The sequence below is a fragment of the Salvelinus fontinalis genome, unplaced genomic scaffold (assembly GCF_029448725.1).
Source record: "Salvelinus fontinalis isolate EN_2023a unplaced genomic scaffold, ASM2944872v1 scaffold_0260, whole genome shotgun sequence".
Taxonomy (NCBI): domain Eukaryota; kingdom Metazoa; phylum Chordata; class Actinopteri; order Salmoniformes; family Salmonidae; genus Salvelinus; species Salvelinus fontinalis.
Window position 1 is genome coordinate 79841 of NW_026600469.1, and position 27049 is coordinate 106889.

The 27049-nt window shown below is 42.1% G+C and overlaps 2 protein-coding genes across 2 annotated transcripts in view; both read left to right on the forward strand.

Annotated features, from left to right (window-relative positions):
* The window catches only part of LOC129845268 (ephrin type-A receptor 6-like), a gene marked incomplete at its 5' end in the record, with an annotated part of 90792 nt that extends 79689 nt beyond the window's left edge, over window positions 1-11103 (forward strand). Inside the window, one exon of the mRNA XM_055913140.1 lies at window positions 963-11103. Within this exon, the coding sequence (XP_055769115.1) occupies window positions 963-1077 (115 nt within the window). The remainder of the gene's footprint in view (window positions 1-962) is intronic.
* Window positions 11104-11208: 105 nt separating this feature from the next.
* Window positions 11209-27049, forward strand: part of LOC129845269 (ADP-ribosylation factor-like protein 6) — a 28373-nt gene continuing 12532 nt past the window's right edge. The window contains exons 1-2 of the mRNA XM_055913141.1: window positions 11209-11422; window positions 19512-19662. Of these exons, the coding sequence (XP_055769116.1) occupies window positions 19540-19662 (123 nt within the window). The 5' untranslated portion in view covers window positions 11209-11422; window positions 19512-19539. The remainder of the gene's footprint in view (window positions 11423-19511; window positions 19663-27049) is intronic.

The following is a 27049-nucleotide window of genomic DNA, read 5'->3' on the forward strand; positions in this document are numbered from 1 at the left end:
AAACAGATAACCTAACTCATATAGTGTCTGTATCTCCTCTAAACAGTTAACCTAACTCATATAGTGTCTGTATCTCCTCTGAACAGTTAACCTAACTCATATAGTGTGTGTATCTCCTCTAAACAGTTAACCTAACTCATATAGTGTCTGTACCTCCTCTAAACAGTTAACCTAACTCATATAGTGTCTGTACCTCCTCTAAACAGTTAACCTAACTCATATAGTGTCTGTATCTCCTCTGAACAGTTAACCTAACTCATATAGTGTATCTCCTCTGAACAGTTAACCTAACTCATATAGTGTCTGTATCTCCTCTAAACAGTTAACCTAACTCATATAGTGTGTGTATCTCCTCTAAACAGTTAACCTAACTCATATAGTGTGTGTATCCCCTCTAAACAGTTAACCTAACTCATATAGTGTCTGTATCTCCTCTGAACAGTTAACCTAACTCATATAGTGTCTGTATCTCCTCTAAACAGTTAACCTAACTCATATAGTGTCTGTATCTCCTCTAAACAGTTAACCTAACTCATATAGTGTCTGTATCTCCTCTGAACAGTTAACCTAACTCATATAGTGTCTGTACCTCCTCTAAACAGTTAACCTAACTCATATAGTGTGTGCATCTCCTCTAAACAGTTAACCTAACTCATATAGTGTCTGTATCTCCTCTAAACAGTTAACCTAACTCATATAGTGTCTGTATCTCCTCTAAACAGTTAACCTAACTAATATAGTGTCTGTATCTCCTCTAAACAGTTAACCTAACTCATATAGTGTCTGTATCTCCTCTAAACAGTTAACCTAACTCATATAGTGTCTGTACCTCCTCTAAACAGTTAACCTAACTCATATAGTGTCTGTATCTCCTCTAAACAGTTAACCTAACTCATATAGTGTGTGCATCTCCTCTAAACAGTTAACCTAACTCATATAGTGTCTGTATCTCTTGTCCTCAGGGACATCAGGCGTATCGGCGTGTCTCTGATTGGTCATCAGAGGAGGATAGTGAGCAGCATTCAGAGTCTCCGTCTACAGGTCCTCACCGTCCAACACAACGGCTTCCACAACTAAACCAACCCCCAAAACGTCTGCACAGACAGACAGGCCTGGGTGTGTTCATTCGGCACCAAACGGAAGAAAAAACAAACTGAAACAGAGAACGATTTTCCTGAACTCGTTCAATAAGAAACGCTTGTTTCTAAAAAAAAAAAAAATCTAGATATTCTCTCGGTAGACTGGTTGAACTGTTACCCATGGACTACAATGGTTTACCAAGAAGGCATCTTATCCTTGATCCAGAAGACCGGGGATGGAAGTAGTTTCAGCCCACGTCCTAAACAGCACCCTATTCCCTTATGGTGCACCGTTTAGGACAGACACATTCAGTATGAAGCACATGGAGAGACAAGTGTACTGATGGGTCTTCCTCTAATCAAGTGGACGGAGACGGATTGAAACAGGACTCTCAGTTTAGAGACCACTATTTTTTGAACAAAATGGGATGATAAAATATGTGTTTTATTTCAGATGTTTTGTTTCCTTGTTCATTTATTGAGCAGCAGATTCTGACCAACTGAAAGATAAAGGACATTGTGGAGGAGATTCTGATCAACTGGAAGAGAAAGGACATTGTGGAGGAGATTCTGATCAACTGGAAGAGAAAGGACATTGTGGAGGAGATTCTGATCAACTGGAAGAGAAAGGACATTGTGGAGGAGATTCTGATCAACTGGAAGATAAAGGACATTGTGGAGGAGATTCTGATCAACTGGAAGAGAAAGGACATTGTGGAGGAGATTCTGACCCACTGGAAGATAAAGGACAATGTGGAGGAGATTCTGATCAACTGGAAGATAAAGGACATTGTGGAGGAGATTCTGACCAACTGGAAGATAAAGGACATTGTGGAGGAGATTCTGATCAACTGGAAGAGAAAGGACATTGTGGAGGAGATTCTGACCAACTGGAAGATAAAGGACAACGTGGAGGAGATTCTGATCAACTGGAAGATAAAGGACAATGTGGATGAGATTTTGGAGCAAAGAGAAGACAAATGAATGACATCTGATTTTATAAATGTATAGTCCATCATCAACCATAATATATGAAGTATTTGTGCAAAAGACATGTTCTGTGAAAAAGCCTTGTTCAGTTTGATTAGACATCCTTGTTCAGTTTGATTAGACATCCTTGTTTAGTTTGATTAGACATCCTTGTTCAGTTTGATTAGACATCCTTGTTTAGTTTGATTAGACATCCTTGTTTAGTTTGATTAGACATCCTTGTTCAGTTTGATTATACATCCTTGTTCAGTTTGATTAGACATCCTTGTTCAGTTTGATTATACATCCATGTTCAGTTTGATTAGACATCCTTGTTCAGTTTGATTATACATCCTTGTTCAGTTTGATTATACATCCTTGTTTGATTAGACATCCTTGTTCAGTTTGATTATACATCCTTGGTCAGTTTGATTAGACATCCTTGTTCAGTTTGATTAGACATCCTTGTTCAGTTTGATTAGACATCCTTGTTCAGTTTGATTATACATCCTTGTTTGATTAGACATCCTTGTTCAGTTTGATTAGACATCCTTGTTTAGTTTGATTATACATCCATGTTCAGTTTGATTAGACATCCTTGTTCAGTTTGATTAGACATCCTTGTTCAGTTTGATTATACATCCATGTTCAGTTTGATTAGACATCCTTGTTCAGTTTGATTAGACATCCTTGTTCATTTTGATTAGACATCCTTGTTCAGTTTGATTATACATCCTTGTTCAGTTTGATTATACATCCTTGTTCAGTTTGATTAGACATCCTTGTTCAGTTTGATTATACATCCATGTTCAGTTTGATTAGACATCCTTGTTCAGTTTGATTATACATCCATGTTCAGTTTGATTATATATCCTTGTTCAGTTTGATTATACATCCTTGTTTGATTAGACATCCTTGTTCAGTTTGATTAGACATCCTTGTTTAGTTCGATTATACATCCATGTTCAGTTTGATTAGACATCCTTGTTCAGTTTGATTATACATCCTTGGTCAGTTTGATTAGACATCCTTGTTCAGTTTGATTAGACATCCTTGTTCAGTTTGATTATACATCCATGTTCAGTTTGATTAGACATCCTTGTTCAGTTTGATTATACATCCATGTTCAGTTTGATTATACATCCTTGTTCAGTTTGATTATACATCCTTGTTTGATTAGACATCCTTGTTCGGTTTGATTAGACATCCTTGTTAGTTTGATTATACATCCATGTTCAGTTTGATTAGACATCCTTGTTCAGTTTGATTATACATCCTTGGTCAGTTTGATTAGACATCCTTGTTCAGTTTGATTAGACATCCTTGTTCAGTTTGATTAGACATCCTTGTTCAGTTTGATTATACATCCTTGTTCAGTTTGATTCGACATCCTTGTTCAGTTTGATTAGACATCCTTGTTCAGTTTGATTAGACATCCTTGTTCAGTTTGATTAGACATCCTTGTTCAGTTTGATTAGACATCCTTGTTCAGTTTGATTATACATCCTTGTTCAGTTTGATTAGACATCCTTGTTCAGTTTGATTAGACATCCTTGTTCAGTTTGATTAGACATCCTTGTTTAGTTTGATTAGACATCCTTGTTCAGTTTGATTAGACATCCTTGTTCAGTTTGATTAGACATCCTTGTTCAGTTTGATTAGACATCCTTGTTTAGTTTGATTAGACATCCTTGTTTAGTTTGATTATACATCCATGTTCAGTTTGATTAGACATCCTTGTTCAGTTTGATTATACATCCTTGTTCAGTTTGATTAGTCATCCTTGTTCAGTTTGATTAGACATCCTTGCTCAGTTTGATTATACATCCTTGTTTAGTTTGATTAGACATCCTTGTTCAGTTTGATTAGACATCCTTGTTTAGTTTGATTAGACATCCTTGTTCAGTTTGATTAGACATCCTTGTTCAGTTTGATTATACATCCTTGTTCAGCTTGATTAGACATCCTTGTTCAGTTTGATTAGACATCCTTGTTTAGTTTGATTAATCATCCTTGTTCAGTTTGATTAGACATCCTTGTTCAGTTTGATTAGACATCCTTGTTCAGTTTGATTAGACATCCTTGTTCAGTTTGATTAGACATCCTTGTTTAGTTTGATTAGTCATCCTTGTTCAGTTTGATTAGACATCCTTGTTCAGTTTGATTAGACATCCTTGTTCAGTTTGATTAGACATCCTTGTTCAGTTTGATTAGACATCCTTGTTCAGTTTGATTAGACATCCTTGTTCAGTTTGATTAGACATCCTTGTTCAGTTTGATTAGACATCCTTGTTTAGTTTTCATCCACAATCTATATCTTTACTCAGCAATATTCAGTCTCCTTAGCTGACTGACTGACAGTCTGTTGCTTTGTCACTCATTGCCATGCCTTGTTTGGTTTAACAAGGACAGAGTAGTCAAGGGCACCAACAGATCTGGGACCAGGCTACAGTCTCCTCACTTATAGAACAAGGAGAAGAGAGCAACTCAACTCCACAACCAATCACAAACCGAAAACAACCTCAGACATGGACCATAAGAACAGATCTGGGACCAGGCATGAACCATAAGAACAGATCTGGGACCAGGCATGAACCATAAGAACAGATCTGGGACCAGGCATGAACCATAAGAACAGATCTGGGACCAGGCATGAACCATAAGAACAGACTCTGTTTCTGGAGACACCCTCCTGGAGGTTTACACTCCGACCCTGTTCCTGGAGAGAGACCCTCCTGTAGGTTTTAACTCTGACCCTGTTCCTGGAGAGAGACCCTCCTGGAGGTTTTAACTCTGACCCTGCTCCTGGAGAGAGACCCTCCTGGAGGTTTTAACTCTGACCCTGTTCCTGGAGAGAGACCCTCCTGGAGGTTTTAACTCCAACCCTGTTCCTGGAGAGATACCCTCCTGTAGGTTTTTACTCCAACCCTGCTCCTGGAGAGAGACCCTCCTGGAGTTTTTAACTCCAACCCTGTTCCTGGAGAGATACCCTCCTGTAGGTTTTTACTCCAACCCTGTTCCTGGAGAGAAACCCTCCTGTAGGTTTTAACTCCAACCCTGTTCCCGGAGATACCCTCCTGTAGGTTTTAACTCCAACCCTGTTCCTGCAGAGAGACCTTCCTGGAGGTTTTAACTCCAACCCTGTTCCTGGAGAGACACCCTCCTGTAGGTTTACACTCCAACCCTGTTCCTGGAGAAATACCCTCCTGTAGAGTGTAAACCTCCAGGAGGGTATCTCTCCAGGAACAGGGTTGAAACGAAATCCTTCTGGACGGTAGCTCTCCAGGAACAGGGTTGGAGAACCCTGAATATTCTATATTTTCTGTCCTGTTGTTCTGGGATGGGGTACTAATGTAGGTTAATGTATTGCGGACCAAGGGCCTTTGGAAAGCATGATGGAACCATGGTAGGAAATGTAACACATCAATATTCACACTGACAGGTTAAATAGACTCAGACAACACATCATTATACACACTGACAGGTTAAATAGACTCAGACAGCTACAACACGTCAATATTCACACTGACAGGTTAAATAGACTCAGACACCACATCAATATACACACTGACAGGTTAAATAGACAGATACATCACATCAATATACACACTGACAGGTTAAATAGACAGATACATCACATCAATATACACACTGACAGGTTAAATAGACAGATACAACACATCAATATACACACTGACAGGTTAAATAGACTCAGACATCACATCAATATACACACTGACAGGTTAAATAGACAGATACATCACATCAATATACACACTGACAGGTTAAATAGACTCAGACAGATACATCACATCAATATACACACTGACAGGTTAAATAGACTCAGACAACACATCAATATACACACTGACAGGTTAAATAGACAGATACATCACATCAATATTCACACTGACAGGTTAAATAGACTCAGACATCACATCAATATACACACTGACAGGTTAAATAGACTCAGACAGATACAACACATCAATATACACACTGACAGGTTAAATAGACTCAGACAACACATCAATATACACACTGACAGGTTAAATAGACTCAGACATCACATCAATATACACACTGACAGGTTAAATAGACAGATACATCACATCAATATACACACTGACAGGTTAAATAGACTCAGACAACACATCAATATACACACTGACAGGTTAAATAGACTCAGACAACACATCAATATACACACTGACAGGTTAAATAGACAGATACATCACATCAATATACACACTGACAGGTTAAATAGACAGATACAACACATCAATATACACACTGACAGGTTAAATAGACAGATACATCACATCAATATACACACTGACAGGTTAAATAGACAGATACATCACATCAATATACACACTGACAGGTTAAATAGACTCAGACATCACATCAATATACACACTGACAGGTTAAATAGACTCAGACATCACATCAATATACACACTGACAGGTTAAATAGACAGATACATCACATCATTATACACACTGACAGGTTAAATAGACAGATACATCACATCAATATACACACTGACAGGTTAAATAGACAGATACATCACATCAATGTACACACTGACAGGTTAAATAGACAGATACAACACATCAATATACACACTGGCAGGTTAAATAGACAGATACATCACATCAATATACACACTGACAGGTTAAATAGACTCAGACATCACATCAATATACACACTGACAGGTTAAATAGACTCAGACAGATACATCACATCAATATACACACTGACAGGTTAAATAGACTCAGACAGATACATCACATCAATATACACACTGACAGGTTAAATAGACTCAGACATCACATCAATATACACACTGACAGGTTAAATAGACAGAGACATCACATCAATATACACACTGACAGGTTAAATAGACTCAGACAGATACAACACATCAATATACACACTGACAGGTTAAATAGACTCAGACATCACATCAATATACACACTGACAGGTTAAATAGACAGATACATCACATCAATATACACACTGACAGGTTAAATAGACTCAGACAACACATCAATATACACACTGACAGGTTAAATAGACAGATACATCACATCAATATACACACTGACAGGTTAAATAGACAGATACATCACATCAATATACACACTGACAGGTTAAATAGACAGATACATCACATCAATATACACACTGACAGGTTAAATAGACTCAGACATCACATCATTATACACACTGACAGGTTAAATAGACTCAGACAGATACAACACATCAATATACACACTGACAGGTTAAATAGACTCAGACATCACATCAATATACACACTGACAGGTTAAATAGACTCAGACAACACATCAATATACACACTGACAGGTTAAATAGACTCAGACAGATACAACACATCAATATACACACTGACAGGTTAAATAGACAGATACTACACATCAATATACACACTGACAGGTTAAATAGACAGATACATCACATCAATATACACACTGACAGGTTAAATAGACAGATACATCACATCAATATACACACTGACAGGTTAAATAGACAGATACATCACATCAATATACACACTGACAGGTTAAATAGACAGATACAACACATCAATATACACACTGACAGGTTAAATAGACTCAGACAGATACAACACATCAATATACACACTGACAGGTTAAATAGACAGATACATCACATCAATATACACACTGACAGGTTAAATAGACAGATACATCACATCAATATACACACTGACAGGTTAAATAGACTCAGACAGATACAACACATCAATATACACACTGACAGGTTAAATAGACAGATACATCACATCAATATACACACTGACAGGTTAAATAGACAGATACAACACATCAATATACACACTGACAGGTTAAATAGACTCAGACACCACATCAATATACACACTGACAGGTTAAATAGACTCAGACATCACATCAATATACACACTGGCAGGTTAAATAGACTCAGACAACACAACATTATACACACTGACAGGTTAAATAGACAGATACAACACATCAATATACACACTGACAGGTTAAATAGACAGATACAACACATCAATATACACACTGACAGGTTAAATAGACTCAGACATCACATCAATATACACACTGACAGGTTAAATAGACTCAGACAGATACAACACATCAATATACACACTGACAGGTTAAATAGACAGATACATCACATCAATATACACACTGACAGGTTAAATAGACTCAGACAGATACAACACATCAATATACACACTGACAGGTTAAATAGACAGATACTACACATCAATATACACACTGACAGGTTAAATAGACAGATACATCACATCAATATACACACTGACAGGTTAAATAGACAGATACATCACATCAATATACACACTGACAGGTTAAATAGACTCAGACATCACATCAATATACACACTGACAGGTTAAATAGACAGATACAACACATCAATATACACACTGACAGGTTAAATAGACAGATACATCACATCAATATACACACTGACAGGTTAAATAGACAGATACATCACATCAATATACACACTGACAGGTTAAATAGACTCAGACATCACATCAATATACACACTGACAGGTTAAATAGACAGATACAACACATCAATATACACACTGACAGGTTAAATAGACTCAGACAGATACAACACATCAATATACACACTGACAGGTTAAATAGACTCAGACATCACATCAATATACACACTGACAGGTTAAATAGACAGATACATCACATCAATATACACACTGACAGGTTAAATAGACTCAGACATCACATCAATATACACACTGACAGGTTAAATAGACAGATACAACACATCAATATACACACTGACAGGTTAAATAGACTCAGACATCACATCAATATACACACTGACAGGTTAAATAGACAGATACATCACATCAATATACACACTGACAGGTTAAATAGACAGATACATCACATCAATATACACACTGACAGGTTAAATAGACAGATACAACACATCAATATACACACTGACAGGTTAAATAGACTCAGACATCACATCAATATACACACTGACAGGTTAAATAGACTCAGACATCACATCAATATACACACTGACAGGTTAAATAGACAGATACATCACATCAATATACACACTGACAGGTTAAATAGACAGATACAACACATCAATATACACACTGACAGGTTAAATAGACTCAGACAACACATCAATATACACACTGACAGGTTAAATAGACAGATACATCACATCAATATACACACTGACAGGTTAAATAGACAGATACATCACATCAATATACACACTGACAGGTTAAATAGACAGATACAACACATCAATATACACACTGACAGGTTAAATAGACAGATACATCACATCAATATACACACTGACAGGTTAAATAGACTCAGACATCACATCAATATACACACTGACAGGTTAAATAGACAGATACATCACATCATTATACACACTGACAGGTTAAATAGACAGATACATCACATCAATATACACACTGACAGGTTAAATAGACAGATACAACACATCAATATACACACTGACAGGTTAAATAGACAGATACATCACATCAATATACACACTGACAGGTTAAATAGACTCAGACATCACATCAATATACACACTGACAGGTTAAATAGACAGAGACATCACATCAATATACACACTGACAGGTTAAATAGACTCAGACAGATACAACACATCAATATACACACTGACAGGTTAAATAGACTCAGACATCACATCAATATACACACTGACAGGTTAAATAGACAGATACATCACATCAATATACACACTGACAGGTTAAATAGACTCAGACAGATACAACACATCAATATACACACTGACAGGTTAAATAGACTCAGACATCACATCAATATACACACTGACAGGTTAAATAGACAGATACATCACATCAATATACACACTGACAGGTTAAATAGACTCAGACAGATACAACACATCAATATACACACTGACAGGTTAAATAGACTCAGACACCACATCAATATACACACTGACAGGTTAAATAGACTCAGACATCACATCAATATACACACTGGCAGGTTAAATAGACTCAGACAACACAACATTATACACACTGACAGGTTAAATAGACAGATACAACACATCAATATACACACTGACAGGTTAAATAGACAGATACAACACATCAATATACACACTGACAGGTTAAATAGACTCAGACATCACATCAATATACACACTGACAGGTTAAATAGACTCAGACAGATACATCACATCAATATACACACTGACAGGTTAAATAGACTCAGACAACACATCAATATACACACTGACAGGTTAAATAGACAGATACTACACATCAATATACACACTGGCAGGTTAAATAGACAGATACAACACATCAATATACACACTGACAGGTTAAATAGACAGATACATCACATCAATATACACACTGACAGGTTAAATAGACTCAGACAGATACAACACATCAATATACACACTGACAGGTTAAATAGACTCAGACAGATACAACACATCAATATACACACTGACAGGTTAAATAGACAGATACAACACATGAGTAGGGTGATCTCGCCCTCCCACACAAGCACACACACACATACACACACCAATCATCGTCCTCATTCATCCCCATCACTGGAGAGATCCCCACATATTGTCCTGACATTGAGAGCTCTCATGGGGTGGATCTGTGCAACAGATGCTCAGGACGTTTTTGCGGGGGCGACACCACTTCCTCCCTCCTGCCCCAGCAATGCACTCTGGGATCTGTAGTAGTATACATGTACACATTATGAATGCTTCCCCCCCCTCCTCCTTACAATTTTCAAATGTATTTTTGTATAATTTATTAAGGGACATTACGCCCTTAACTGGTGATCAATAAAAGCCTTGTTGGCTGGGTGTTTGTAAAACAAAATGTAGGCTCTGATGGGGATGATGTAAAATAGTATTGCCATCATTTTGACTCAACTATTAAAATATTCTTCCTATTGGTGTGATTTAGTGATTTTATGGTAAGAAGTGGTAAAATCATAATTGGTTGTAATGCCCATGATGTCCAGCGGATTTGTGCACTTGAGCCAGATACAAAAAGTCTAGCTACGTCGTGTCCGTCGTCCAGACAACGCCGTGTAAACTCCCAGTGCTTTCTGAGGACCAAAACACACTGGCATGTTGTGACAAGAGAAATGACTGAAAACATCAACATGTCATCGGGCTGACTGGTTATGACTGAGTTTCGAAAACGAAACGTTTGATATTTGAAGAAAACAAAAAGTTAGAAGAATCGTACATAAAGATCTCTTACAGGTAAAGAGAATATACATTACACATATGCTGCCGTAAGAAGATAGCTAACGTTTGCTAGCTAGCTATCGTTGCTATCAATGAGATTATAGGCACCTTGAGTACATCCCATTAAACCCAGTTTAGTCAACTCAAAGCTGGTCAAGCTACGTTTTGGTAAACTAGGTCCAAGGATGAAGGTTTACTAAAATAGCTAGCTGGTCACGCTGCTAACTATCTAACCAGATGGCTAGCTAACGTCAGTTTGCTAATTTATTAACAGCTAGCTAGCCTAACATGTTACGCTAACTAGCTAGCTAGCTACATCAGACAGGGTATCAACTCCATTCTCTTTCGTTGTTGCTGGCGCATTAGCTATGAATCAAAAGGAGACCCTCAACTACCCTAAATGTGAAGAAAGAAACATATTGCTACGTGTGGCGCTTGCTGTAGCTATTGAAATGCTAAGTTAGCCAGTCAGCTAGCTAGTGGCTAAACCCTCTTCTTCTTCGTGGGAATTTCCGGCAGACTAGACGCTGTGTTGGGTATTGCTGCCTTTCGCAGGTCAGAGTGCGGATTGAACATTTTGGTTAAAAAAAAAAAAAAGGGGGCATGCGAAAATCATAAATTGCATCACCATCTAACCCTGCACCAGTTGAGGCTGCTGCGGGGAGAACTGCTCATTATAATGGATGGAATGGAGTGTAATAGATGGAATGGTATGTAACCCATGAAAACCATGTTTCTGATACCATTCCATTTACTCCATTCCAGCCATTCTAAAGAACCGTTCTCCCCTCAGCAGACTCCACTGCCCTACACCTATACACTGCCCCCCCCCCCCCAAAACCCCACCACCTCATCCCACTACGTTGTCCCTAAATGATCCTACACCAGGCTGTCGGCCCCCCACCACCTCATCCCACTACGTTGTCCCTAAATGATCCTACACCAGGCTGTCGGCCCCCCACCACCTCATCCCACTACGTTGTCCCTAAATGATCCTACACCAGGCTGTCGGCCCCCACCACCTCATCCCACTACGTTGTCCCTAAATGATCCTACACCAGGCTGTCGGCCCCCCACCACCTCATCCCACTACATTGTCCCTAAATGATCCTACACCAGGCTGTCGGCCCCCACCACCTCATCCCACTACGTTGTCCCTAAATGACCCTACACCAGGCTGTCGGCCCCCACCACCTCATCCCACTACTCTGTCCCTAAATGATCCTACACCAGGCTGTCGGCCCCCACCACCTCATCCCACTACGTTGTCCCTAAATGATCCTACACCAGGCCTACACAAAACTCTCCCACCTACCGGTCCACAATCATCCCTGGTAGGATTCTCAGGGAAAACGCTGGAAGTCTCTACCACACCTGTTGCCGCAGGTAGGCCCACTTCATCCTGGTCTGACTCAACTTCAGAGCACTGCCCACCAGCTCCGTTTCCAGATCCTCAAGGTTCTTAAGAGAGCATGTAGGCATGTAGAAGTACGTTAGCTTGGTTTGCGTTCGGTAGACGAAGGTCTTATGCCTTCGCGTCATCGCACTTCCGTCTTCCAGCCAAGCAGACAGAGCTAAGCTCTCTTACCATGCTATGTGGATGTCTGTGTGATACATACCTGGGGGGCGTATTCATTATGCCGATTCTGTTGCTAAACCTTTCTTAAACGGAAGCTAAATCAGATGTTATTGGTCACATACACATATTTAGAAGATGTTATTGGTCCATACACATATTTAACAGATGTTATTGGTCCATACACATATTTAAGAGATGTTATTGGTCCATACACATATTTAACAGATGTTATTGGTCCATATTTAACAGATGTTATTGGTCCATACACATATTTAACAGATGTTATTGGTCCATACACATATTTAACAGATGTTATTGGTCCATACACATATTTAACAGATGTTATTGGTCCATATTTAACAGATGTTATTGGTCCATACACATATTTAACAGATGTTATTGGTCCATACACATATTTAACAGATGTTATTGGTCCATACACATATTTAACAGATGTTATTGGTCCATACACATATTTATCAGATGTTATTGGTCCATATTTAACAGATGTTATTGGTCACATATTTAACAGATGTTATTGGTCCATACACATATTTAACAGATGTTATTGGTCCATACACATATTAAACAGATGTTATTGGTCCATACACATATTTAACAGATGTTATTGGTCCATATTTAACAGATGTTATTGGTCCATATTTAACAGATGTTATTGGTTCATATTTAACAGATGTTATTGGTCCATATTTAACAGATGTTATTGGTTCATACACATATTTAACAGATGTTATTGGTCCATACACATATTTAACAGATGTTATTGGTCCATATTTAACAGATGTTATTGGTTCATACACATATTTAACAGATGTTATTGGTTCATATTTAACAGATGTTATTGGTCCATATTTATCAGATGTTATTGGTCCATATTTAACAGATGTTATTGGTCCATACACATATTTAACAGATGTTATTGGTCCATATTTAACAGATGTTATTGGTCCATACACATATTTAACAGATGTTATTGGTCCATATTTAACAGATGTTATTGGTCCATACACATATTTAACAGATGTTATTGGTCCATACACATATTTAACAGATGTTATTGGTCCATATTTAACAGATGTTATTGGTCCATACACATATTTAACAGATGTTATTGGTCCATACACATATTTAACAGATGTTATTGGTTCATACACATATTTAACAGATGTTATTGGTTCATATTTAACAGATGTTATTGGTCCATATTTATCAGATGTTATTGGTCACATATTTAACAGATGTTATTGGTCCATATTTATCAGATGTTATTGGTCACATATTTAACAGATGTTATTGGTCCATACACATATTTAACAGATGTTATTGGTTCATACACATATTTAACAGATGTTATTGGTTCATATTTAACAGATGTTATTGGTCCATATTTATCAGATGTTATTGGTCACATATTTAACAGATGTTATTGGTCCATACACATATTTAACAGATGTTATTGGTCCATATTTAACAGATGTTATTGGTCCATACACATATTTAACAGATGTTATTGGTCCAGACACATATTTAACAGATGTTATTGGTCGCATATTTAACAGATGTTATTGGTCACATATTTAACAGATGTTATTGGTCCATATTTAACAGATGTTATTGGTCCATACACATATTTAACAGATGTTATTGGTTCATATTTATCAGATGTTATTGGTCCATATTTAGCAGATGTTATTGGTCCATACACATATTTAACAGATGTTATTGGTTCATATTTATCAGATGTTATTGGTCCATACACATATTTAACAGATGTTATTGGTCCATATTTAACAGATGTTATTGGTCCATACACATATTTAACAGATGTTATTGGTCACATATTTAACAGATGTTATTGGTCCATACACATATTTAACAGATGTTATTGGTCCATATTTATCAGATGTTATTGGTCCATACACATATTTATCAGATGTTATTGGTCCATATTTAACAGATGTTATTGGTCCATACACATATTTAACAGATGTTATTGGTCCATATTTATCAGATGTTATTGGTCCATACACATATTTAACAGATGTTATTGGTCCATACACATATTTATCAGATGTTATTGGTCCATATTTACCAGATGTTATTGGTTCATATTTAACAGATGTTATTGGTCCATATTTATCAGATCTTATTGGTCCATATTTATCAGATGTTATTGGTCCATATTTAACAGATGTTATTGGTCCATACACATATTTAACAGATGTTATTGGTCCATATTTAACAGATGTTATTGGTCCATATTTAACAGATGTTATTGGTCCATACACATATTTAACAGATGTTATTGGTCCATACACATATTTATCAGATGTTATTGGTCCATATTTACCAGATGTTATTGGTCCATATTTAACAGATGTTATTGGTCCATACACATATTTAACAGATGTTATTGGTCCATATTTAACAGATGTTATTGGTCCATATTTAACAGATGTTATTGGTCCATATTTACCAGATGTTATTGGTCCATATTTAACAGATGTTATTGGTCCATATTTAACAGATGTTATTGGTCCATATTTAACAGATGTTATTGGTCACATACACATATTTAACAGATGTTATTGGTCCGTACACATATTTAACAGATTTTATTGGTCCATACACATATTTAACAGATGTTATTGGTCCATACACATATTTAACAGATGTTATTGGTCCGTACACATATTTAACAGATGTTATTGGTCCATACACATATTTAACAGATGTTATTGGTCCATACACATATTTAGAAGATGTTATTGGTCCATATTTAACAGATGTTATTGGTCCATACACATATTTAGAAGATGTTATTGCCAGTGTAGTGAAATGGTTGTGTTCCTAGCTCCAGCAGTGTAGTAATATCTAACAATACACACTAATCTAAAAGGTAAAAGAATGGAATATAGAAGGTTAGGACAAACAATGTCGGAGTCCTACCTGAATTTGTCCAATAGAAACTCGCTTTGCAACTGTTTGGACTAATGATTAGGCCCTACACCCCGGGTTGTTTGGACTAATGATTAGGCCCTACACCCCGGGTTGTTTGGACTAATGATTAGGCCCTACGCCACGGGTTGTTTGGACTAATGATTAGGCCCGACACCCCGGGTTGTAGACTAATGATTAGGCCCTACACCCCGGGTTGTAGACGAATGATTAGGCCCGACACCCCGGGTTGTAGACTAATGATTAGGCCTTACACCCCGGGTTGTAGACTAATGATTAGGCCCGACACCCCGGGTTGTTTGGACTAATGATTAGGCCCGACACCCCTGGTTGTTTGGACTAATGATTAGGCCCGACACCCCGGGTTGTTTGGACTAATGAGTAGGCCCTACACCCCGGGTTGTTTGGACTAATGATTAGGCCCGACACCCCGGGTTGTAGACTAATGATCAGGTCCGACACCCCGGGTTGTTTGGACTAATGATTAGGCCCTACACCCCGGGTTGTGGACTAATGATTAGGCCCGACACCCCGGGTTGTTTGGACTAATGATTAGGCCCGACACCCCGGGTTGTTTGGACTAATGATTAGGCCCGACACCCCGGGTTGTAGACTAATGATTAGGCCCGACACCCCGGGTTGTAGACTAATGATTAGGCCCGACACCCCGGGTTGTAGACGAATGATCAGGCCCGACACCCCGGGTTGTAGACGAATGATTAGGCCCTACACCCCGGGTTGTTTGGACTAATGATTAGGCCCGACACCCCGGGTTGTTTGGACTAATAATTAGGCCCGACACCCCGGGTTGTAGACGAATGATCAGGCCCGACACCCCGGGTTGTAGACTAATGATTAGGCCCGACACCCCAGGTCATTTGGACTAATGATCAGGCCCGACACCCCAAGTCATTTGGACTAATGATTTGGCCCGACACCCCGGGTTGTAGACTAATGATTAGGCCTGACACCCCGGGTTGTTTGGACTAACGATTAGGCCCGACACCCCGGGTTGTTTGGACTAATGATTAGGCCCGACACCCCGGGTTGTTTGGACTAATGATCAGGCCCGACACCCCAGGTCATTTGGACTAATGATCAGGCCAGACACCCCAGGTCATTTGGACTAATGATTAGGCCCGACACCCCAGGTCATTTGGACTAATGATCAGGCACGACACCCCAGGTCATTTGGACTAATGATTAGGCCCTACACCCCGGGTTGTAGACTAATGATTAGGCCCGACACCCCTGGTTGTTTGGACTAATGATTAGGCCCGACACCCCGGGTCATTTGGACTAATGATTACGCCCTACACCCCGGGTTGTAGACTAATGATTAGGCCCTGCACCCCGGGTTGTTTGGACTAATGATTAGGCCCGACACCCCGGGTTGTTTGGACTAATGATTAGGCCCGACACCCCGGCTTGTTTGGACTAATGATTAGGCCCTACGCCACGGGTTGTTTGGACTAACGATTAGGCCCGACACCCCGGGTTGTTTGGACTAATGATTAGGCCCTACACCCCGGGTTGTAGACTAATGATCAGGCCTGACACCCTGGGTTGTAGACTAATGATTAGGCCCTACGCCACGGGTTGTAGACTAATGATCAGGCCCTACACCCCGGGTTGTAGACTAATGATCAGGCCCGACACCCCGGGTTGTTTGGACTAATCATTAGGCCCGACACCCCGGGTTGTTTGGACTAATGATTAGGCCCTACACCCCGGGTTGTTTGGACTAATGATTAGGCCCGACACCCCGGGTTGTAGACTAACGATTAGGCCCTACGCCACGGGTTGTAGACTAACGATTAGGCCCGACACCCCGGGTTGTAGACGAATGATTAGGCCCGACACCCCGGGTTGTAGACTAATGATTAGGCCCGACACCCCGGGTTGTTTGGACTAATGATTAGGCCCGACACCCCAGATCATTTGGACTAATGATTAGGCCCTACACCCCGGGTTGTAGACTAATGATTAGGCCCTACACCCCGGGTTGTAGACTAATGATTAGGCCCGACACCCCAGGTTGTAGACTAATGATTAGGCCCTACACCCCGGGTTGTAGACTAACGATTAGGCCCGACACCCCGTGTTGTTTGGACTAATGATTAGGCCCTACACCCCGGGTTGTTTGGACTAATGATTAGGCCCGACACCCCGGGTTGTTTGGACTAACGATTAGGCCCGACACCCCAGGTTGTAGACTAATGATTAGGCCCGACACCCCGTGTTGTTTGGACTAAAGATTAGGCCCGACACCCCGGGTTGTAGACTAATGATTAGGCCCGACACCCCAGGTTGTAGACTAAAGATTAGGCCCGACACCCTAGGTTGTAGACTAAAGATTAGGCCCGACACCCCATGTTGTAGACTAATGATTAGGCCCGACACCCCGTGTTGTTTGGACTAATGATTAGGCCCTACACCCCGGGTTGTTTGGACTAATGATTAGGACCGACACCCCGGGTTGTTTGGACTAACGATTAGGCCCGACACCCCAGGTTGTAGACTAATGATTAGGCCCGACACCCTGTGTTGTTTGGACTAATGATTAGGCCCGACACCCCGGGTTGTAGACTAATGATTAGGCCCGACACCCCGGGTTGTAGACTAACGATTAGGCCCTACGCCACGGGTTGTAGACTAACGATTAGGCCCGACACCCCGGGTTGTAGACGAATGATTAGGCCCGACACCCCGGGTTGTAGACTAATGATTAGGCCCGACACCCCGGGTTGTTTGGACTAATGATTAGGCCCGACACCCCAGATCATTTGGACTAATGATTAGGCCCTACACCCCGGGTTGTAGACTAATGATTAGGCCCTACACCCCGGGTTGTAGACTAATGATTAGGCCCGACACCCCAGGTTGTAGACTAATGATTAGGCCCTACACCCCGGGTTGTAGACTAACGATTAGGCCCGACACCCCGTGTTGTTTGGACTAATGATTAGGCCCTACACCCCGGGTTGTTTGGACTAATGATTAGGCCCGACACCCCGGGTTGTTTGGACTAACGATTAGGCCCGACACCCCAGGTTGTAGACTAATGATTAGGCCCGACACCCCGTGTTGTTTGGACTAAAGATTAGGCCCGACACCCCGGGTTGTAGACTAATGATTAGGCCCGACACCCCAGGTTGTAGACTAAAGATTAGGCCCGACACCCTAGGTTGTAGACTAAAGATTAGGCCCGACACCCCAGGTTGTAGACTAATGATTAGGCCCGACACCCCGTGTTGTTTGGACTAATGATTAGGCCCTACACCCCGGGTTGTTTGGACTAATGATTAGGCCCGACACCCCGGGTTGTTTGGACTAACGATTAGGCCCGACACCCCAGGTTGTAGACTAATGATTAGGCCCGACACCCTGTGTTGTTTGGACTAATGATTAGGCCCGACACCCCGGGTTGTAGACTAACGATTAGTCCCGACACCCCGGGTTTGCAGTGCACATTCAGTTGTCACACGTTTATTGCTGTGTGACGGGCTTAGCTACTATAATACAGTATCTTTTTTTCTTCAACAGAGACCCCCGGGAATAAGACGGAACAACAATGGGTCTGTTTGATAAACTAGCTGGCTGGCTGGGCCTGAAGAAGAAGCAAGTCAACGTTCTGTGTCTGGGATTGGACAACAGCGGTAAGACCACGATCATCAACCAACTCAAACCATCCAATGTAAGTTCTACACTAGTAGCCTGGGATCAATTAGGTCTACTTACTTCATGGGCCTCTAGATGAGAATGAGTTAGTGGTTTCGCTGTGATATAGTACGGCCACTTAAAGATACGGCTTGTAAAAGTCACATGTATACATACAGGTGTAAACAAATGAAGACACTTTAGGATTAGAGTAAGTCAGTACAGTTACTGGTTTTCAGAGGATACGGATTCCATGTCCTCCTGAAGAGGGATGGTGGAGAAAGGAACAAGGAGACACCGCTGGGAGAGAGGTAGAGAAGAGGAGATGGAGAGAGAGATGGAGAGAGAGAGAGGAGGGAGAGAGAGAGGAGGAGATGGAGAGAGAGAGAGAGAGAGAGGAGGAGATGGAGAGAGAGAGAGGAGGAAATGGAGGAGATGGAGAGAGAGAGAGAGAGAGAGAGAGGAGGATGAGATGGAGGGACAGAGGAGGAGATGGCGAGAGGGAGAGAGGGAGAAAGAGAGAGAGAAAGAGAGAGAGAAAGAGAGAGAGAGAGAGAGAGAGAGAGAGAGAGAGAGAAAAAGAGAGAGAGGAGGAGATCGAGGATCTGTAATGTGTTGAAGTGTTGCTACAGGAAGTGAGGTCATGGATGGAGGATCTGTAATGTGTAGAATAGAGAAGTGTTGCTACAGGAAGTGAGGTCATGGATGGAGGATCTGTAATGTGTAGAATAGAGAAGTGTTGCTACAGGAAGTGAGGTCATGGATGGAGGATCTGTAATGTGTTGAATAGAGAAGTGTTGCTACAGGAAGTGAGGTCATGGATGGAGGATCGGTAATGTGTTGAATAGAGAAGTGTTGCTACAGGAAGTGAGGTCATGGATGGAGGATCGGTAAGAGGCCATACAACAAAGACCCGAACACACAACTTTCAATTCTTTATTGAACGTTGATTCACATTTGCTGTCCTCCTCCTCTTGTTAATTAGTTGAACTTGTCTTCCTGAAGCCTGAAGACAGTTTCAAATGTCCTTCTCTACTGTTGTGTTACAAAGGTGCAGGTGGTGGACCAATTAACAGAATCACCTGGATGAATGAAGGTCAACAGAATGACGATGCCTCGGCCCTAACTGCATGAGGAGTCGCCCAATAGTCATCTTCTAGTCCCTAAATTGTTAGCATGTTTATCCACCCCTGTAGGTCATCTATCCCTGATATCCTTCAACCCTGGTCTTCTTCTCTCTCTCTCTCTCTCTGCATCAACCACTTCCTGTCCACTCCAAACGTCTTGGAGGTCTTCTGTCCCTGATATCCTTCAACCCTGGTCTTCTTCTTCTCTCTCTGCATCAACCATTTCCTGTCCACTCCAAGCGTCTTGGGGGTTATCTATCCCTGATATCCCTCAACCCTGGTCTTCTTCTCTCTCTGCATCAACCACTTCCTGTCCACTCCAAGCGTCTTGGGGGTCATCTATCCCTCAACCCTGGTCTTCTTCTCTCTCTGCATCAACCACTTCCTGTCCACTCTAAGCGTCTCGGAGACAGTCCAGAGGTTTCTAGTTGTTCCTGATGGTCTCTGATCTTGGTAAAGGCCCCATGACTCGATGCAGAGCAGAGGTTTCTAGTTGTTCCTGATGGTCTCTGATCTTGGTAAAGGCCCCATGACTCGATGCAGAGCAGAGGTTTCTAGTTGTTCCTGATGGTCTCTGATCTTGGTAAAGGCACCATGGCTCGATGCAGTCCAGAGGTTTCTAGTTATTCCTGATGGTCTCTGATCTTGGTAAAGGCCCCATGACTCGATGCAGAGCAGAGGTTTCTAGTTGTTCCTGATGGTCTCTGATCTTGGTAAAAGCCCCATGACTCGATGCAGAGCAGAGGTTTCTAGTTGTTCCTGATGGTCTCTGATCTTGGTAAAGGCCCCATGGCTCGATGCAGTCCAGAGGTTTCTAGTTGTTCCCGATGATCTCTGATCTTGGTAAAGGCCCCATGGCTCGATGCAGAGGTTTCTAGTTGTTCCTGATGGTCTCTGATCTTGGTAAAGGCCCCATGGCTCGATGCAGAGCAGAGGTTTCTAGTTGTTCCTGATGGTCTCTGATCTTGGTAAAGGCCCCATGGCTCGATGCAGAGCAGAGGTTTCTAGTTGTTCCTGATGGTCTCTGATCTTGGTATAGGCGCCATGGCTCGATGCAGAGCAGAGGTTTCTAGTTGTTCCTGATGGTCTCTGATCTTGGTAAAGGCCGCATGACTCGATGCAGAGCAGAGGTTTCTAGTTGTTCCTGATGGTCTCTGATCTTGGTAAAGGCCCCATGGCTCGATGCAGAGCAGAGGTTTCTAGTTGTTCCTGATGGTCTCTGATCTTGGTAAAGGCCCCATGGCTCGATGCAGAGCAGAGGTTTCTAGTTGTTCCTGATGGTCTCTGATCTTGGTAAAAGCACCATTTCTCGATGCAGAGCAGAGGTTTCTAGTTGTTCCTGATGGTCTCTGATCTTGGTAAAGGCCCCATGACTCGATGCAGAGCAGAGGTTTCTAGTTGTTCCTGATGGTCTCTGATCTTGGTAAAGGCCCCATGGCTCGATGCAGAGGTTTCTAGTTGTTCCTGATGGTCTCTGATCTTGGTAAAGGCACCATGGCTCGATGCAGAGCAGAGGTTTCTAGTTGTTCCTGATGGTCTCTGATCTTGGTAAAGGCCCCATGGCTCGATGCAGAGCAGAGGTTTCTAGTTGTTCCTGATGGTCTCTGATCTTGGTAAAGACCCCATGGCTCGATGCAGAGGTTTCTAGTTGTTCCTGATGGTCTCTGATCTTGGTAAAAGCCCCATGGCTCGATGCAGAGCAGAGGTTTCTAGTTGTTCCTGATGGTCTCTGATCTTGGTAAAGGTCCCATGGCTCGATGCAGAGCAGAGGTTTCTAGTTGTTCCTGATGGTCTCTGATCTTGGTAAAGGCCCCATGACTCGATGCAGAGGTTTCTAGTTGTTCCTGATGGTCTCTGATCTTGGTAAAGGCCCCATGGCTCGATGCAGAGCAGAGGTTTCTAGTTCTTCCTGATGGTCTCTGATCTTGGTAAAGGTCCCATGGCTCGATGCAGAGCAGAGGTTTCTAGTTGTTCCTGATGGTCTCTGATCTTGGTAAAGGCCCCATGGCTCGATGCAGAGCAGAGGTTTCTAGTTGTTCCTGATGGTCTCTGATCTTGGTAAAGGCCCCATGGCTCGATGCAGAGCAGAGGTTTCTAGTTGTTCCTGATGGTGTCTGATCTTGGTAAAAGCCCCATGGCTCGATCCAGAGCAGAGGTTTCTAGTTGTTCCTGATGGTCTCTGATCTTGGTAAAGGCCCCATGACTCGATGCAGAGCAGAGGTTTCTAGTTGTTCCTGATGGTCTCTGATCTTGGTAAAAGCCCCATGGCTCGATGCAGAGGTTTCTAGTTGTTCCTGATGGTCTCTGATCTTGGTAAAGGCCCCATGGCTCGATGCAGAGCAGAGGTTTCTAGTTGTTCCTGATGGTCTCTGATCTCTGTAAAGGCACCATGGCTCGATGCAGAGCAGAGGTTTCTAGTTGTTCCTGATGGTCTCTGATCTTGGTAAAAGCCCCATGGCTCGATGCAGAGCAGAGATTTCTAGTTGTTCCTGATGGTCTCGATCTTGGTAAAGGCCCCATGGCTCGATGCAGAGCAGAGGTTTCTGGTTGTTCCTGATGGTCTCTGATCTTGGTAAAGGCCCCATGGCTCGATGCAGAGCAGAGGTTTCTAGTTGTTCCTGATGGTCTCTGATCTTGGTAAAGGCCCCATGGCTCGATGCAGAGCAGAGGTTTCTAGTTGTTCCTGATGGTCTCTGATCTTGGTAAAGGCCCCATGGCTCGATGCAGAGCAGAGGTTTCTAGTTGTTCCTGATGGTCTCTGATCTTGGTATAGGCGCCATGGCTCGATGCAGAGCAGAGGTTTCTAGTTGTTCCTGATGGTCTCTGATCTTGGTAAAGGCCGCATGACTCGATGCAGAGCAGAGGTTTCTAGTTGTTCCTGATGGTCTCTGATCTTGGTAAAGGCCCCATGGCTCGATGCAGAGCAGAGGTTTCTAGTTGTTCCTGATGGTCTCTGATCTTGGTAAAGGCCCCATGGCTCGATGCAGAGCAGAGGTTTCTAGTTGTTCCTGATGGTCTCTGATCTTGGTAAAAGCACCATTTCTCGATGCAGAGCAGAGGTTTCTAGTTGTTCCTGATGGTCTCTGATCTTGGTAAAGGCCCCATGACTCGATGCAGAGCAGAGGTTTCTAGTTGTTCCTGATGGTCTCTGATCTTGGTAAAGGCCCCATGGCTCGATGCAGAGGTTTCTAGTTGTTCCTGATGGTCTCTGATCTTGGTAAAGGCACCATGGCTCGATGCAGAGCAGAGGTTTCTAGTTGTTCCTGATGGTCTCTGATCTTGGTAAAGGCCCCATGGCTCGATGCAGAGCAGAGGTTTCTAGTTGTTCCTGATGGTCTCTGATCTTGGTAAAGACCCCATGGCTCGATGCAGAGGTTTCTAGTTGTTCCTGATGGTCTCTGATCTTGGTAAAAGCCCCATGGCTCGATGCAGAGCAGAGGTTTCTAGTTGTTCCTGATGGTCTCTGATCTTGGTAAAGGTCCCATGGCTCGATGCAGAGCAGAGGTTTCTAGTTGTTCCTGATGGTCTCTGATCTTGGTAAAGGCCCCATGACTCGATGCAGAGGTTTCTAGTTGTTCCTGATGGTCTCTGATCTTGGTAAAGGCCCCATGGCTCGATGCAGAGCAGAGGTTTCTAGTTCTTCCTGATGGTCTCTGATCTTGGTAAAGGTCCCATGGCTCGATGCAGAGCAGAGGTTTCTAGTTGTTCCTGATGGTCTCTGATCTTGGTAAAGGCCCCATGGCTCGATGCAGAGCAGAGGTTTCTAGTTGTTCCTGATGGTCTCTGATCTTGGTAAAGGCCCCATGGCTCGATGCAGAGCAGAGGTTTCTAGTTGTTCCTGATGGTGTCTGATCTTGGTAAAAGCCCCATGGCTCGATCCAGAGCAGAGGTTTCTAGTTGTTCCTGATGGTCTCTGATCTTGGTAAAGGCCCCATGACTCGATGCAGAGCAGAGGTTTCTAGTTGTTCCTGATGGTCTCTGATCTTGGTAAAAGCCCCATGGCTCGATGCAGAGGTTTCTAGTTGTTCCTGATGGTCTCTGATCTTGGTAAAGGCCCCATGGCTCGATGCAGAGCAGAGGTTTCTAGTTGTTCCTGATGGTCTCTGATCTCTGTAAAGGCACCATGGCTCGATGCAGAGCAGAGGTTTCTAGTTGTTCCTGATGGTCTCTGATCTTGGTAAAAGCCCCATGGCTCGATGCAGAGCAGAGATTTCTAGTTGTTCCTGATGGTCTCGATCTTGGTAAAGGCCCCATGGCTCGATGCAGAGCAGAGGTTTCTGGTTGTTCCTGATGGTCTCTGATCTTGGTAAAGGCCCCATGGCTCGATGCAGAGCAGAGGTTTCTAGTTGTTCCTGATGGTCTCTGATCTTGGTAAAGGCCCCATGGCTCGATGCAGAGCAGAGGTTTCTAGTTGTTCCTGATGGTCTCTGATCTTGGTAAAGGCCCCATGGCTCGATGCAGAGCAGAGGTTTCTAGTTGTTCCTGATGGTCTCTGATCTTGGTAAAGGCACCATGGCTCGATGCAGAGCAGAGGTTTCTGGTTGTTCCTGATGGTCTCTGATCTTGGTAAAGGCCCCATGGCTCGATGCAGAGCAGAGGTTTCTAGTTGTTCCTGATGGTCTCGATCTTGGTAAAGGCCCCATGGCTCGATGCAGAGCAGAGGTTTCTGGTTGTTCCTGATGGTCTCTGATCTTGGTAAAGGCCCCATGGCTCGATGCAGAGCAGAGGTTTCTAGTTGTTCCTGATGGTCTCTGATCTTGGTAAAGGCCCCATGGCTCGATGCAGAGCAGAGGTTTCTAGTTGTTCCTGATGGTCTCTGATCTTGGTAAAGGCCCCATGACTCGATGCAGAGGTTTCTAGTTGTTCCTGATGGTCTCTGGTCTTGGTAAAGGCCGCATGACTCGATGCAGAGCAGAGGTTTCTAGTTGTTCCTGATGGTCTCTGATCTTGGTAAAGGCCCCATGGCTCGATGCAGAGCAGAGGTTTCTAGTTGTTCCTGATGGTCTCTGATCTTGGTAAAGGCCCCATGACTCGATGCAGAGCAGAGGTTTCTAGTTGTTCCTGATGGTCTCTGATCTTGGTAAAGGCCCCATGGCTCGATGCAGAGCAGAGGTTTCTAGTTGTTCCTGATGGTCTCTGATCTTGGTAAAGGCCCCATGGCTCGATGCAGAGCAGAGGTTTCTAGTTGTTCCTGATGGTCTCTGATCTTGGTAAAGGCCCCATGGCTCGATGCAGAGCAGAGGTTTCTAGTTGTTCCTGATGGTCTCTGATCTTGGTAAAGGCCCCATGACTCGATGCAGAGGTTTCTAGTTGTTCCTGATGGTCTCTGGTCTTGGTAAAGGCCGCATGACTCGATGCAGAGCAGAGGTTTCTAGTTGTTCCTGATGGTCTCTGATCTTGGTAAAGGCCCCATGGCTCGATGCAGAGCAGAGGTTTCTAGTTGTTCCTGATGGTCTCTGATCTTGGTAAAGGCCCCATGACTCGATGCAGAGCAGAGGTTTCTAGTTGTTCCTGATGGTCTCTGATCTTGGTAAAGGCCCCATGGCTCGATGCAGAGCAGAGGTTTCTAGTTGTTCCTGATGGTCTCTGATCTTGGTAAAGGCCCCATGGCTCGATGCAGAGCAGAGGTTTCTAGTTGTTCCTGATGGTCTCTGATCTTGGTAAAGGCCCCATGGCTCGATGCAGAGCAGAGGTTTCTAGTTGTTCCTGATGGTCTCTGATCTTGGTAAAGGCACCATGGCTCGATGCAGAGCTGCAGTTTTTACATCTGAACCAAAAAAAAATATATGTAACAATGAAAGGTTAATTTAACAATAAAATAAGACATTTATTTAATAATTCATGAAATCTATTATCTTGTTGTAGGTCACTAAATGATGTTGCCGCTTTAGAAATTGGCCACTGGTGGGAACTTACACATAATTGTCAATTACCTAATAATACTTAATACTTAAACGTAGTGGTTTAGTGTACAATCAGCCGTGGATAGAACGACCAGATGAATTAATAGAAACATTAAGTGGCCTTAATCAGTACGGTTAGCCTAATCTGTTCCTGTGTAGTTAACCATTACTAATCTGTTCCTGTGTAGTTAACCATTACTAATCTGTTCCTGTGTAATTAACCAATACTAATGTATTCCTGTGTAATTAACCAATACTAATGTATTCCTGTGTAATTAACCAATACTATTGTATTCCTGTGTAATTAACCAATACTAATATATTCCTGTGTAATTAACCAATACTATTGTATTCCTGTGTAATTAACCACTACTAATGTATTCCTGTGTAATTA